The 17110-nt window shown below is 39.3% G+C and overlaps 1 protein-coding gene across 17 annotated transcripts in view; it reads right to left on the reverse strand.

The window, feature by feature from the left end:
* Positions 1-17110, reverse strand: part of CNOT10 (CCR4-NOT transcription complex subunit 10) — a 99130-nt gene that overhangs the window by 63326 nt on the left and 18694 nt on the right. For 11 of the 17 annotated variants that reach the window (XR_013413531.1, XR_013413530.1, XM_077991356.1 and 8 more), the window contains 6 exons: positions 12860-12954; positions 11215-11376; positions 6815-6965; positions 2688-2830; positions 1244-1330; positions 312-395 (listed from right to left, as the gene is read on the reverse strand). Coding sequence is in view for 15 of the 17 variants with exons in the window: in XM_077991356.1 (XP_077847482.1) it covers positions 312-395; positions 1244-1330; positions 2688-2830; positions 6815-6965; positions 11215-11376; positions 12860-12954 (722 nt within the window). In the remaining 2 variants the exon portion in view is untranslated. The remainder of the gene's footprint in view (positions 1-311; positions 396-1243; positions 1331-2687; positions 2831-6814; positions 6966-11214; positions 11377-12859; positions 12955-17110) is intronic. The other 6 variants (XM_077991358.1, XM_077991357.1, XM_077991354.1 and 3 more) reach the window with 2 other exon arrangements.

A 17110-nucleotide genomic window follows, 5' to 3' on the forward strand; every position in this document is an offset into this window, starting at 1 on the left:
ATAACCTAAACGTCTAATATTAGCAAAATGTTTAAGTGAATTGTGATAAACCAGTCACAGAACAATAGGCAGTTATTTAAAATGGTGGTTTTGAAGGTTACATAAAATAGAAAAGTGCTTGTTGTAATTTTAAGTAAAAAAAAATTAAACTACAGACACAGTATTATTACTACTTCCCAACTTTAAAACAGCAAGGTTCATATCTGGCAGTATATATAATAGACTAAGATAAATTATTTAAAACTGACAAATACCCATAGTCTAAATAAGAAAGACACAAATTGAAAAACAAAAGTACAGAAGAAACTTACATTTCCAGCTGTATTCATGACTGACTTGATTTCCCTTTTACATGCTTTCAGAGACTTCATTTGGATATAAGCTCGTACTTTGTACTGTCAAAGTGAAAATGTTACTACGTTAAGACTATGGTAGATTTACATAAAGTTTTACTTTCTAGTTAGGAAAATTAAACCCAATGTATTTACAACATAGTTATACTAATTACTTGCTAAAACAAGTTTGCAATTTTAGAAAATATGCTATTTTCACTGTACTCTTTGAATATACTTCAAAATACTAAAATCATGGTAGAATAAAAACTTGGCCAGGTGTGGTGGCTCACGCCTGTAATCCCAGCACTTCGGGAGGCTGAGGCAGGTGGATCACCTGAGGTCAGGAGTTTGAGACCAGCCTGGCCAACATGGTGAAACCCTGTCTCTACTAAAAATACAAAAAATTATCTAGGTATGGTGACGCACGACTGTAATCCCAGCTACTCAGGAAGGCTGAGGCAGGAGAATCACTTGAACCTGGGAGGCGGAGGTTGCAGTGACCTGAGATTGCGCCACTGCACTGCAGCTTGGGTGACACAGCGAGACTCCGTCTCAAAAAACAAACAAAAAACTTAAATACTCAAGTTCCAGGCAAAAATCCTATCAGTCCTCTTCTGCACATGGCTAATGACGACTTTTTAAAATTCCAGTTGATTTTATCATGCAGTACATTCCCATGCCATTTCTCTCAAACTTTATTTATAGAGCAATTTAAATAAATTATATTATCCTCTTAAGCAAAATATATTTACGATAAATGTGCTTCTAAACTACAGTACTTCAAAAGACAAACAAATATATGCACCTTGAATTACTGACTGCTTCTAATGATCTATCTCATTGCTTCATTTGTCCTAACTACAATTAAATGTATGTGATGTATTGCCCCCCTTTAAAATTTACACTACCTGATGTATCTTTGATTTTGCAGCTTCTATTAGAGCTCCACTTTCAGCTTTATGATTAGATCCATCTTTGTTGTTGTTATTACCAGTCTGCAGGGTGATGAGACAAAGTTTATAAAAATTAAATATTTTTGACCACAATTTAAATCAGTGATTTCCAAGTGAGGTAACCTAAATTACCTAGAGAGCATTTTCAAAATGTAGAATTTGTGGGGCATGGTGGTTCACGCCTGTAATCCCAGCACTTTGGAAGGCTGAGGTGGGCGGATCACTTGAGCCCAGGAGATCGAGACCAGCTTGAGTAACATGGCAAAATCCCATCTCTACAAATACAAAAATTAGCTGGGCATGGTGGCATGTACCTGCAGTCCCAGCTACTCAGGAAGCTGAGGTGGGAAGATTGCCTGAGCCCAGGAGATTAAGGCTGCAGTGAGCCGTGACTGTGCTACTATACTCCAGCCTGAGGTGGCAGAGTAAGACCCTGTCTTTAAAAAATGCAGAATCCCAGGTCCCACTCCTAGAGACTGAGGTTCAGTAGTCTAGAGTGGGTGACAGGAAGCTCTACTCATGAGAAGCTCACAGTAGAACGTAATGAACATAACGTAACGATGAGCTGGTTTTATTTATTTGCTAAGTTTAATTTTTCATAGAGACAGGGGTCTCCCTGTGTTGCCCATGCTCATGTCAAACTCCTGGGCTCAACTGATTCAAAGTGCAATCACTTTGTAACAGTCTTGTATAGGGTTAAATATAGAGTTCAGATACCATATAACCCAGTGATTCTACTCCTAAATATTATATCCAAGATAATTGAAAACATATATCCCTACAAAATTTTTACATGAATGTTCATAGAAGCACTATATATAATAACCAAAAAGTAGAAAAGAACCCAAATGTCCACCAACTTATAAAGAAATTTTTAAAATGTGGCATATTCATATAATGAATGGAATATTATTCAGCCACAAAAGGCATGAAGTACATGAAAAAAAAAAAGTATATGCTACAATATGGATGAAGCTTGAAAGCATAGTAAAAAAAACCAGTCACAAATGGCTGCATATTATGATTCCATTCGTATATAATGTCCAGACGGTAAATCCAGAGACAGTAAGTAGATTAATGGCTGCTTAGGGCTCAGGAAAGGGGGAAATGGGGAGTGACTGCAAATGGTACAGGGTTTCTTTTTGGGGTGATAAAAATATTTTGAAATTAGATAGTAGTGATGGTTGTACAAATGCGAGTACGCTCAAAACTACTAAACTCTACACTTTAAAATGGTAAAGCTTATAATATGCAAATTGTATCTTAAAGCTGTTAATAGTTCATAATCACAAATATTAATCATATTTTAATTGTTTTCTCCTTTTTAATCCAGTAAACCAACAAGCAGAGAGAATTAATCATATTTTAGATTTTAGTCTGATTACCTTTAAACACTCACCTCATTCTTTCCATTTTTGTTATTGTTACCCTGTGAAATCATTTTTTCTAGGACAGCAAGAAGATGCAAAGCTTTCTCAGCTTGGTAGGTCAATATATACAGGTCTACAAGCAAAAAACACACTGCTTGGGCAAATTTTTCTTCTGGGAGAAAAAAACACAGGAAAAGAATAGTCACAATCTAAAGTAAAGCACACATCTCAGACCACCCTCCAAACAAGGATACAAAGCTTTAAATAGCAAAGCATAAATCTTTACTCAAATGAATGCATATCACCTAGAGCTATGAATGAGAGCAACTTGCAATGTCAACAATGTCATTTTATTAGGCATTGCAAGGTCTCTCATTTCAGAAATTCCAGTGATTAAATCTTCCTTGGGAAAATATCTACTAAACACTAGCACATGTAATGAGGAAATTACTTTAGGCGGAAAGAAACCTGAATTCCAGGCCGGGCGCGGTGGCTCAAGCCTGTAATCCCAGCACTTTGGGAGGCCGAGGCGGGCGGATCACGAGGTCAGGAGATCGAGACCATCCTGGCTGACACGGTGAAACCCCGTCTCTACTAAAAAATACAAAAACTTAGCCGGGCGAGGTGGCGGGCGCCTGTAGTCCCAGCTACTCGGGAGGCTGAGGCGGGAGAATGGCGTAAACCCGGGAGGCGGAGCTTGCAGTGAGCTGAGATCTGGCCACTACACTCCAGCCTGGGCGACAGAGCGAGACTCCGTCTCAAAAAAAAAAAAAAAAAAAAAAAAAAAAAGAAACCTGAATTCCAATAGAGGTTAAGCATTCTTAACCTGAAATGTTGAAATCTGAAATTTGTAATCCTCCAAAATCCAAAACTTTTTTTTTGTTTTTGAGATGGTGTCTCACTCTGTCACCCAGGCTGGAGTGCAGTGTTGCAATCTTGGCTTACTGCAATCTCTGCCTACAAGGCTCAAGAGATCCTTTCACCTTAGCTTCCTGAGCAGCTGGGACCACAAACATGTGCCAGCATGCCTGGCTAATTTTTTCATAGAGACAGGGTTTCACTATGTTGCCCAGGCTGGTCTCAAGCTCCTGAGCTCAAGTGATCCACCCACCTTAGCCTCACAAAGTACTGGGATTACAGGTATGAGCCACTGTGTCCAGCCTCAATATCCAAAACTTTTTGAGCCTGTGGCTACTTCTGATTTTATTTCCTATTATCCTCCCCACCTAGCTCCAGTCACGATGACCTTGCTGCTATTGCTCTCACCAAATACAGCCTCTGACTTCAGGTCTTCTCCATATCCCATTACCTCCAGTGGGAATGCTTTCTCTCTAAACAGCAGCAAGGCTAACGTCCTTTCTTTATTCAGGTCTCATTTCAAATATCATCTCATCCCAGGCCTTGCTTGATTACCTTACTTAAAAGATCCCCACTCAATCTCTATATTCTCATTCAATTTTAGCTTTACTTCACAACATTCAATATACAGCCAGCCCCCTGTGTCTGTGGGTTCTGCACCCACAGATTCAACCAATCTCAGATTGAAAATATTAAAAGAAAAAAAAAGAGTTGTTGCATCTGCAATGAACATGTACAGACATTTTTCCCGTCATTGTTCCCTAAACAATACGGTATGAAAACATTTTCATAGCATATACAGTGTATTGGGTATTATAAGTAATCTAGAGATTATTTTAAATGTACAGGAGGATGTACACAGACTATATGTAAATACTACACCATTTTATATAAGGGATTTAAGTATCAGCAGATTTTGGTATCTGAGGAAGGGTGTCCTAGAACCAATCTCCATTGAATACCAAGGGATGGCTGTTTTTTTATTATGTTGCTTTCTCTCCCATTAGAATAGAAGCTTAACGGGGGTAAAGAGTTTCTGTATTTCATTCACTGCATTATCTCTAGACCCAGAACAGTGTCTGGCCCTCAGTATTGGCTCATGTCCTCAATTAGTATATGTTGTATGAAGAATCTGAGTACTGGCCAGGCACGGTGGTTCACACCTGTAATCCCAGCACATTGGGAGGCCAAGGTGGGTGGATTGCTTGAGCCCAGGAGTTCTAGACCAGCCTTGGCTACATGGCGAAACCCAGTCTCTGCAAAAAAACACAAAAATTAGCTGGGTGTGGTGGCGCGTTCACTGTAATCCCAGCTACTCAAGAGGCTGGGGTGGGAGGATCACTTGGACCTGAGAGGTAGAAGTTGCAGTGAGTGGAGATCACACCATTGTACTCTAGCCTGGGCAACAGAAAGAGACCCCATCTCAAAAAACAAAAAAAAAAAAGGAAGAAGCTGAGTAGTTATGATTCTAAGTTTGACACTGTAGAAAAGGCAAAACTATAGAGAGAGCAAAAAGATCAGTGGTTATAGGTAGAAAGGGAATTAACAGGCACAACACAGAATTCTTAGGGCAGTGAAAAATACTCTGTATGATACTATAATGAATACATTTGTCCAGACACATAGAACATACAACACCAAGAGTGAACCCTAACGTAAATTATGAACTTTGCATGACTATGAGGTATCAATGTAGGTTTATCAATTATAACAAATGCACCACACTGTTGAGGGATAATGGTAATGAGAGAGGCTATGGATGTGTTGGGGCAGAGGACACACGAGAAATCTCTGTACTTTCCTCTTGGTTTTGCTGTAAATCTAAAACTTCTCTAAAAAATAGTCTTTAAAAAATCCAAGCAGTAAAAGTTAAAAAAAAAAAAAAAAAAGCCATAATATTTTCAAAGAAAAATGGATGTGAATACTGACGAGTTGATTACTATTAATATATTCTGTTCAGCCACAGTGCAGATTAACAGGATTTCATGAATTCTGGAAATTCTTTTTTTTTTTTTTTTTTTTTTTTTGGAGAACAAGCTTCATTCTTGTTGCCCAGGCTGGAGTACAGTGGTGCGATCTCAGCTCACTGCAACCTCCGCCTCCCGGGTTCAAGTGATCCTCCTGCCTCAGCCTTCCCGAGTAGCTGGGATTACAGGCATGCACCACCACGCCCGGCTAATTTTTAGTAGAGATGGGGTTTCCCCATGTTGGTCAGGCTGGTCTCGAACTCAGATGATCCACCCACCTTGGCCTCCTGAAGTGCTGGGATTACCGCACCTGGCTGAATTCCGGAAATTCTAAGAAGCATCAATAACAGTAACTTTATAGAAAAATGTGTACAGTCCTAAAAGTGTAACTCTGATTTCTAGCTATACAGAAGGACCTGGTCACTAATTACATAATCCCTTACCACTGCTGGCTCTCCTGCCCAGCCTGTCCAGCTACCAAGCTCTCAGGATTGAGGGAAAGAAGAGAAGCACCTCAAAATGGCTCTTTGGAGCCATAGTAATCAGCTGTTAAACCACTGTCAGCAAAAGGGGACTCTCTACCTCCTCCCAAAGCACCACAGAGTGCTATCACACCCCACCACTTGTCCTGTGGTAACCACATCAGCAATCAGGCGTTCCTGATAAATTAGGAATTCTCATTTGTGTTTTGGATGTAAAAGAAAGCAATCATGAAAAAAAAAAAAGACAAAAATGTAACTCACAAATGGAATTTGACTGCTTGTGGGCTAGGAACCAACAGCCCTCTCTAACAACCATTTCCTGGGTCCAGCTTTCTCCTTTGCTCTTCTTTTTTCCTTTGCCCTTACTTTTCTTGCTACTCCTCCTTGAGGTTAGTAAGCGAATTAAGATAGCAAAAAAACTAATGTTCTATACTTCCTACTCCATAACTACCGCCAAAAATTTCAGTTAGGCAATAGGCAAAAATGAAATACCTCACTGTCCCCTAACATTCCAAAATGCTACTTCCTTAACGTACTAAAGAAAGAAAGGATCAGGTATAATAAAATAGCGTTTAAACAGCAAAACCCCCACAAACATCACTAAGTGTTTTCAATACTTTCCAACAGCATTTTTAACAGTTATCTTCAAAATTTGGGAAAGGACACTCAAAGAAAACCTGGATTATATTTTTATCTTTTCTAACCATTAAGCAAAGCTGATACGGTTTTTCTTTTTTTCTTTGAATATTGACATGGACTTCTCAGATTTAGGTTATCTAGGTAAAAGTACCAGAGAACTTTGCAAGTATAGGGAAGATAGGGAAATTTTTGACTTGACAGATAACATACCAAAAGGCTCTATGAACTGATAAAGTTTTTCACCAACTGATATGGCTTCTGTATACTGCCGCAGATGATAAAGAATGACTGCTTGATTATAGTACAACATGCTGTTTTCAACATCATCTAATCCATCCATTTCTTCAACAGCTGAGTGGACCTATAAAGCAATCAACAGAGATTATATTTTAACAACATTAAGGAAATAAAAAGCAAAAGTGAAATAATTCACATGAATAAAAAGGAACACAGGCCAACATTCTTATTCTGAATTTTTCCATACTTTCAACACTATCTTTAGATTTTAATTACTCTCACATACTAAAAATTATTTTCATTCTTCTATGCCACACATAATAAAATTTTAAAATGTTTTGATGAGACTTTATTAAGTACCCAGCACATGGCTAGACAATTATCTTCCTTGTCACTGTGAAGCTATCTTCCCTGTTTCAATTGGTAACAGGGCTTCTGTGCAGGATTCCCACCTCCTAGTCTCACGACCTACAAGAGGCTACACCAGGCACGCAACAAACTCAAAATGACCTTTCCCATAAAAATGTCACGTAATATTCATAGTTTGATTTCATTTTGTAAAAACTTAGGTAAAATTTAAATGTTAATAACAGCTGGCCAGGCATGGCAGCTCATGTCTGTAATCCCAGCACTTTGGGAGGCCAAGGCAGGCAGAACACTTGAGGTCAGAAGTTCGAGACCAGCTTAGTCAACATGGTGAACCCCGTCTCAACTAAAAATACAAAAAAAAAAAAAAAAATGCTGGGTGTGGTGGCACGCGCCTGTAGTCCCAGCTACTCAGGAGGCTGAGGGAGGAGACTTGCTTGAATCCAAAAGGCAGAAGCTGCAGTGAGCCAAGATTACATCACTGCACTCCAGCCTGGGCAATATAGTGAAACTCTGTATCAAACAAAACAAAATGAAAATAGTTAACTATTTACCATGTGCCAGACGTGCTATGTTAAAATTTTTACAGGTTAATCCTGACCATACCACAAGGTCATAGATAATTTTTTTTTTTTTTGAGATGGAGTCACCCAGGCTGGAGTGCAGTAGCACAAACTCAGCTCAGTGCAACCTCCACCTCCGGGGTTCAAGCGATTCTCCTGCCTTAGCCTCCTGAGTAGCTGGGACTACAGGCACGCGCCACAACACCTGGCTAATTTTGTATTTTTAGTAGAGATGGAGTTTCACCATATTGGCCAGGCTGGTCTTGAACTCCTGACCTCAGGCGATCTGCCCACCTCGGTCTCCCAAAGTGCTTGGATTATAGGCATGAGCCACCGCACCTGGCCAAGGACATAAATAATTTCATTTCCACTTTATACATAAGGAAATCAGCACAGAAAACTTAATTATCTTACCCAAGACCATAGGGCTAGAAAGTATATTTTCAGGTTTTGTTCCCATAAAAAAGGACAGATTTTTTAAAGTACTCAATAACAAAAATATATTGTTGCACACATGATGGTTAGAAAAGGCTTTTATGCCATCCTGGCTAACACGGTGAAACCTCGTCTCTACTAAAAAAAAAAATACAAAAAACTAGCCGGGCGAGGTGGCGGGCGCCTGTAGTCCCAGCTATTCGGGAGGCTGAGGCAGGAGAATGGCGTAAACCCGGGAGGCGGAGCTTGCAGTGAGCTGAGATCCGGCCACTGCACTCCAGCCTGGGTGACAGAGTGAGACTCCTCTCAAAAAAAAAAAAAAAAAAAAAAAAAAGAAAAGGCTTTTATGGGCTTCACTAAAGGCTAACATCCGTAACTGACACCAAAAGAAAAAACAAAAAGCATGACACTTTGCATTCTGAAACTGTATACCCCCTTCTGTAAGCTGTAGCAACAGGTTTTTAAATTTTAATCAAGCTTTACAACCATTGCACAATTCCATATAACACATGAAATTGGAAGTCTACCTGTATTAAAACTAAACTTGCCATTATGAAGATTGCAATAAATTATTGTTCAATATTAAGTAATTAATTCTAAGACCAACACTTCCTTAGAACTCTGATATACAGTACATGGATTTAACAGCCTTGGTTTGACTAATGGCAAGGAACCTGAAGGTTCACAACACACAGTGATTTGTAAATTTTGTAACTGGACTTCAACAGACATCAATCACCCATGTGGTTAAGCTTGACACGATTCAAACGTTAGCAAGTGGTCTTAGCTGACCAACAACATGTGCATCTCAATGAGTTTGGGAACTCTTTAAAATCTTCACTTATCAAGTCACTATCTTAAAGAGATTAAAAACAGTATCTTCAAACAGTGAAAACTCAATTTCCAAAGGCAACTCTTTCTGTAGTTAGGTAACGGAGAGAGAATGAGTTAAGAGTTTAGCCACAAAAGCTTTTAGATAAACTATGACGTTTTGGATTCAGCAATGGTTGAATAATTATCACATGAATAACTTTGCCACATATTCTATGACTCACCTAAATAGTCTAGTAATTGCTCCAGCCAAAAGAAAAACTACTCATTAAGTGAAATTAGACGTTTGTTAATTAAAATGGAATAGGTTGAAAAAGTATGTCACTGTGCCCAAGACATGTGACTGCGAACAGAAGTATGATTTAAAGAAGCCAGTAACCACAAGTACAAACACTTCTAGGAAACTCAAGAGTTGGAAGGCCCTAACAAACCTTATAAACAATAAAAGCTAGTGAAAGAACTTCACAAAGTTTTTTTGGCCTAACTGGAAGTTGGCAGGAATTGCTTATTCAAAAAAAGTTTAAAAGCTGAACTTGTTCTCAAAAACCAAACAAATCTGTCCTGGAAGAAACTGTCTATGGGTCATAGGGTGCATGTACTAGATTACCAGTAAGCACCATTTTTCCTTTGATTCCAGAACACCAGATAAAGTCATCAGTAATAATACTGGAGTAATGAGGAAACGTGAGGACATATGAATTTATGAAGACTGAGACAGGTAGGAGAACAGGCGCAAGAGTCAGAAGGCCTGGTTTAAATCTGGTCTTCCCCTTCCTAGTTGTATAAATTTAAATTAGACTTCCTAAACCCTGGTTTTAAAACTGAGATAATAAGCACCTACTGCCTCAAGAGTTGAATGTGAGGATTATATGAGATAAGGCATAAAAAGCACTTAATACAGAATTTGGCACCAAGTATGCATTCAATAAATGGTAGCTGTTATTCTCATTTTTGAATTTTTTTTTTTTTTTTTGAGACGGAGTCTCACTCTGTCACCCAGGCTGGAGTGCAGTGGCATGCTCTTGGCTCACTGCAAGCTGCGCCTCCCGGGTTCACGCCATTCTCCTGCCTCAGCCTCCCGTGTAGCTGGGACTACAGGCACCCACCATCACGCCCGGCTAATTTTTTGTATTTTTAGTAGAGACGGAGTTTCACTATGTTAGCCAGGATGGTCTCGATCTCCTGACCTCGTGATCCGCCCGCCTCGGCCTCCCACAGTGCTGGGATTACAGGTGTGAGCCACCGCGCCTGGCCTCATTTTTGAATTTTAATGGGGTTTAAAAATTACTTTATGCCTATAAAGGTTTATAGAGAGCCTGAAGGAACCACTTGCTTCTACCTGTGTCACACTTCAGGGTGATACGATACAGTATCGTGGTACTCATGATTACAGGCAAGATCTCATGACTCCCTAACAGCATGAAACAGTAACTAAAATTACAGGCTCTAAAGTTAAACCCAACTGAGTTCATGTAGCTCTTACTACTCAAAAACTTTGTGTCTTTGGACAATTTATACAGCTACCTGTGCCTTGGCCTTTTTTAAAATAAGAAAAATTATATAGTTATTTCACAGGGCTACTGAGAAGAACAAATGAGAAGTTGCATCCAAGGTTCTTGGCAGTGCCCTGTCACACAGTGAACACTTAACATATGCTAGCTGATCCTATCAGCATCATCACTGTTATCAGCCCTCTTGAATACCAAAAGTCTAGCCCCAGGATTCAATAAACATTGGGTTATAACCAGACCAATCCGCAATTCAAGCCCCAAACCAGATATAAAGCAGAATATCTTCTATTTAATCAATCATCTCCTGATCCAAATGCGAAAACAACTTGACATTAGGATTAATCATATTTTTGTAATCATAAACAAGATATATCTCCATAGCTAAACTTCTTCATATAGTTCTTTCTTTCTCAAAATTTCAAAGCTCATTCGAATTTGGTATATTAGTCTATTCTGTTCAAGTTAATTAAAACCCCAATTTAAAAAAAATCACACAACATACCTTTTATCTCCTGGAATAATAATTTTATGGAAATAAAATTAATGCTAACAAATGTTTCAGACAAGAAATACCACACAAATCACATTTATTTTCCTTAACTATTTGTATTTGATAAATTAAAGAACAGAACAATATTTTTTATAGTTAAATTCATTTGTGTATCACCTGATTCTTCAGCTGGTTAAGTGTTTGTCTCAAATTATCTGTTGTTGTTTGGTTACTTTTAAAAAACTCAGCTACTGCTGTATTCAAAATTATTTTATAATCATCTTTGTTTATATCTTGTAGACAGGCAAGGTGTTGTAGACAGGCATCATAATTTCCAGACTAAAAAAAAAAAAAACCACACACACACACACAAAATTACATACCAGCTTTAAGAACAGTATATCATTCCAAATACATTTCATTCATCTTTATCTTAAAAGTTCTTAAAAAGAAAGATGTAGTTTCCCTACATATACTAATCAAAGTCACTAGATAAAGCAATATTCATGTCAGTTAAGAAACTGTGGATATTTACTTCCTAAGACTCAAAACCCTGACATTGACACATATAAGACACATATATTGGTATGATAAATATGTTGGTATATACACATAGTGCTAGCAGGGTATTAATGGCTGAGGCTAGTCAAGAAAGGTAATATAATCACTCCAAATTTTATTTTCTTTCTTTATTTTTTTTTTTTTGAGACGGAGTCTCGCTCTGTCACCCAGGCTGGAGTGCAGTGGCCGGATCTCAGCTCACTGCAAGCTCCGCCTCCCGGGTTTACGCCATTCTCCGGCCTCAGCCTCCCGAGTAGCTGGGACTACAGGCGCTGCCACCACGCCCGGCTATTTTTTTGTATTTCTTTTTTTTTTTTTTTTTTGAGACGGAGTCTCACTCTGTCGCCCAGGCTGGAGTGCAGTGGCGCGATCTCGGCTCACTGCAAGCTCCGCCTCCCGGGTTCACGCCATTCTCCTGCCTCAGCCTCCTGAGTAGCTGGGACTACAGGCGCCCGCCACCGCGCCCGGCTAATTTTTTGTATTTTTAGTAGAGACGGGGTTTCACCGTGGTCTCGATCTCCTGACCTTGTGATCCGCCCGCCTCAGCCTCCCAAAGTGCTGGGATTACAGGCGTGAGCCACCGCGCCCGGCGTTTTTTGTATTTCTTAATAGAGACGGGGTTTCACCGTGTTAGCCAGGATGGTCTCGATCTCCTGACCTCGTGATCCGCCCGTCTCGGCCTCCCAAAGTGCTGGGATTACAGGCTTGAGCCACCGCGCCCGGCCCAAATTTTATTTTCTAGTAAATATATTTCGAATACCCAAGCATTAAGTTCTTCTGCTTACATGCACGTAACCTGATAACCAAATAAGGTTTTCTTTCATATTGTTTAATGTCAGAAAAGTTAAAATTCTGCCAATAAAGTTTTGGGGTTCCATTTTAAAGTACCTTCAAGAAAATAATTTTTGAATCTGATATTTTCATAAATAAATAAATAAAGAATTGAACGGCATAGTGAAATGAAAAGACTGATCCACATACTTACAAATCTAAATTTAAAAGACTTAAAAACAACAGTATATGAGTTAAAACATGTTTACAAAAACACAAAAACTTGAGAATGGCTCCAATTACTCTCATTTCTTTTACCATATTTAAACTCTAAAACATTTATTTTTAAAATTAAATAAACCTACTTATCTCTAAATTAACTCTTGAATTATTACAGAGTAAAAATTGTAAATTTAAAAATTCACTATGAAAAGATTCTTATTTGACAGAACCCTACAACTTGAGCAGATTAAGAGAAGCCATTTCTTACTGTGAAAGCTTGGAAAGCATTGGTGGATAACTCCTTTTCTTGATCAGTGATCCCCGAGGACTGACCTGTTCCTTCATGTTTCTCTGCTCCCTGATCTGCAAACATATAAGTTTTACAGTTCTTTAGAAATAAAAGTTGTACAGTGGTCCCTTCTTATCCAGTTTCACTTTCTGCAGTTTCAGTTACCCAACGTCAAGTATGGTACGAAAATATCAAATGGAAAATTCCAGAAATAAGCAGTTCTTAAGTTTTAAACTGCAATGTTCTGAGTAACATGATGAAATCTCTTGCCATCCTGCAGTGTCCCACTCTGTCCCATCCAGGAAGTCAATCATTCCTTTGTCCAGCATTCCATGTTGTATAAGATACCTCCCCTTGGACACATAGTAGCCATCTTGGTTATCAGATCAATAGGTCATAGGAAGAGAGGTGAGTAGGGTATAGTAAGATATTTTGAGAAAGAGAAACTACACTCAGATAACTGTTATTTTATTACTGTTGTTGTTTATCTCTTACTATGCTTCATTTATAAACTTTATCATAGTTATGTATGTATAAAAAAAGCAGTATAGATTCAGTACTATTTGTGGTTTCAAGTATCCACCGGAGGTCCCTGACTGTATCTCCTGAGGAAAAGGTGGGGGACTACTGTATAGTGAATTTGTCCCTAGTTTTCATCTTGTGTTCTTCCTAATAAAGTTGCCAAAGTTAGGGCTCTCTCAACAATGACTGACCAATGTTACAAGCTAGTAAGAAGCTACTCCTCTGAAAACTTGAAAAGCTTCCTTTGGCCAAGTTGAAACACAATGAAAACCTGCCCACTTAAATAAAGACCACAAGCTCTGTTGATAAGGACATTCAAGCTGAGAATATCGTGATCTTTAAAAAATATTAGATCTGCCACTCAGCAACATACAGTACCACACAGTCAAGCAACTATGCCAGGTGCTGGAGATAGAAAAAGATAAACACACCTACGATGCCTTTAAGAGATTTATAATTTAGTTGGAAAGTAGTAATACTTAGTCAGAAAACTACATTGATAAGGGCTTACAGCTAATTTCCAGGCAAGGAATATTTTCATTGGCTCAGAAATCTAAAAGATTAACACATTTAAAAAGTTTCTTTAATATGTTACGTGTCCATATAAATTCGCAGTAAAGGTTAATAATCTGTTTAGCTGGGAAAACTACCTCCTACCTCTATAATCTGCTATTTTAAATATTAGATTTTTTGCTTTTTGTTTTAATTTGAAAATAGAATTCCAAATTAAAGGTAAAAATCTCAGCTGAACCAAACCTAAAACTACTAACTCACTTAACAAAAGTGTGTTAAGTACTCTAACAAATGCTTCAATACTTTTTATAGTTCTCTCAAGAGTCTTTGTTGGCTGGGCATGGTGGCTCATGCCTGTAATTTCAGCTACTTCGGAGGCTGAGGCACAAGAATCGCTTGAACCTGGGAGGCAGAGGTTGCAGTGAGCTGAGATCACGCCACTTCACTCCAGCCTGGGCAACAGAGTGAGACTCTGTCTTGAGGGAAAAAAAAAAAGGCCAGGTACAGTGGCTCACGCCTGTAATCCCAGCACTTTGGGAGGCTGAGGTAGGCAGATCACGAGGTCAGGAGATCAAGACCATCCTGGCTAACACGGTGAAACCCAGTCTCTACTAAAAATACAAAAAATTAGCCGGGAGTGGTGGTGGGTGCCTGTAGTCCCAGCTACTCGGGAGACTGAGGTAGGAGAATGGCGTGAACCTGGGAGGCAGAGCTTGCAGTGAACTGAGATTGCGCCACTGTACTCTAGCCTGGGCAACAGAGCGAGACTCTGTCTCAAAACAAAAACAAAAACAAACAAACCAACAAAACTACCAGAGACTGGACAATTTATAAAGAAAAGAGACTCAATTGGCTCATGGTTCTGCAGGCTGTACAGAAAGCACACATGGGGAGTTCTCAGGAAACTTACAATCATGGCAGAAGGCAAAGAGGAAGCAAGCACATCTTCACATGGTCGGCAGAAGAGAGAGCAAAGGGGGAGGTGCTACACACTTTTAAATAATGACATCTAGTGAGAACTCACTCACTATCACCAGTACAGCAAGGGAGAAATCCACTCCCATGATCCAGTCACCTCCCACCAGGTCCCTCCCCTAACATTGGGGATTTACAATTCAACATGAGATTTGGGTGGGGACACAGAGCTACACTATATCATTAGGTCATTGTTTTTTGGTTTTTTATTTTTTTCAAAAGAGTCTAAGCCAATTAGAATTAATTAAATAGAATCAGAATGCCCTACATTCTGAATTTTTCTGGTTATTTCCTCAATATTACATGCAGTTTAACATTTCTGGCAAGAATACTACATAGGTAATGTAAAATTAGCCATTTTTATTTATTTTTTATTTATTTATTTAGATGGAGTCTTGCTCTGTCGCCCAGGTTGGACTGCAGTGGCACAATCTTGGTTCACTGCAACCTCCACCTCCTGGGTTCAAATGATTCTTTTGCCTCAGTCTCCCAAGTAGCTAGGACTATAGGTGCCTGCCACCACATCTGGCTAATTTTTGTATTTTTAGTAGAGACGGGGTTTTGCCATGCCAGGCTGTTCTCAAACTCCTGACCTCCCAGGTGACTGCTGGCCTCAGCCTCCCAAAGTGCTAGGATTACAGGTGTGAGCCACTGCACTTGGCCTAGTCATTTTTAATGTTAAGTTTTCTCTTCTGCAAAACATTTATCATTTGTTTTTAAAAGGTGCCTTTTATATTTTATTACCTCCCAAAGAATATTCTGTTTCTTGGTTCTACTCACTAGCAAAAGGTCCATGCATCACTAATGGAAATATCATTAAAAGGAAATGTGACCATTGCATAAATGTGATGTCATGGGCCGCAAACATAGGTAGGTGATGGCAATGTCACTGTGTATGACTTTAAAGAATTTCAAAGTCTCACAATATTTGAATTTCTTATTTATACACGAATTTTTTTTTCATACTGAATTGTTGCTTCGGACTGAAACTCAAAGACCTCCAAAGCTTGAACTTATCTGCAAAAGGGGGATAAGAAAACCCTTTTTCAAGTTATCGTAAGGCTTTAGTAAGAATATATGTAAAGTAATTGGCATGTACTTGGCAGAGTAAACCCCTAATACGTAGCACAATAGTGCAGATTCTATCCTTTTCAACATACAGCGGGAGGCAGGTTGCACAGCGACGTACAGACAATTTTTAGAATTGAACTAAGACTAAAACTTTAATGTCACTTCTGAAATTAAACAGATGCTACAGAAGTGGAACTGGGGCAAATTTCAGATTCCCTATTTACTAAAATGCGAGTCTGTATTATATAGTTTTTTAGCATCCCTTCCAACTCAGATTGAGTAACTCCAAATACGCTTCTATAAAGAAACTGAGGCCGGGTGCAGTGGCTCATGCCTGTAATCCCAGCACTTTGGGAGGCCAAGGCGGGTGGATCACCTGAGGTAGGAGTTCAAGACCAGCCTGGACAACATGGTAAAACCCCATCTCTACTAAAAACACAAAAATTAGCTGGGTGTGGTGGTGCATGCCTGCAGTCTCAGCTACTGTGGAGGCTGGAGCAGGAGAATCACTTGAACCTGGGAGGTGGAGGTTGCAGTGAGCCAAGATCATGCCACTGCACTCTAGCCTGGGTGACAGGGCAAGACTTTATCTCAAAAAAAAAAAAAAAAAAAGAAACTGATATGTTTGTTCCTAAAGCAGCACTCATATCCAATTAAGGTATCAATGGAAGACAAATCCCCACATGAGAAATAGTAGACCATCTTGTCCCCAAGTTTACCCCTCAAGAGTGCCTACAACCAACTTTCCAGAAAGTTGTCAAGAATCACACCAGTCATGGGGTTCTTTTGCTTACCGTCTCCTTTCCATTCTTCCCTCTCCTTCAACAGATCTGCCAACATGGACTCAAGTTGGGGCTAGAGCTGGCAGAATGCTCCCCCAGTATAGTGCCCCAGAGTTCCATCTTTCACAGTAGCCTCTACTTTGGCACCTCATCCATCACAAGCCCCCTTCCAGGATACTGGGAAGTGTGACTCCCTCTATAATGGCTCCCAGGAGTTGCCTAGATAAACAAGCTCCCTCATCCTCAAGAACCCTGCCACAGTCCTTCATAGTGTTCCTGAAACACCAGAAACTTGCTGAAAGAAGAATAAATATGAATGGCTTAATAACAGGAAATGAAATTCAGCCTCATTATTTATTAAATAATT

This window comes from Macaca mulatta, chromosome 2, assembly GCF_049350105.2.
Source record: "Macaca mulatta isolate MMU2019108-1 chromosome 2, T2T-MMU8v2.0, whole genome shotgun sequence".
Taxonomy (NCBI): Eukaryota; Metazoa; Chordata; class Mammalia; order Primates; family Cercopithecidae; genus Macaca; species Macaca mulatta.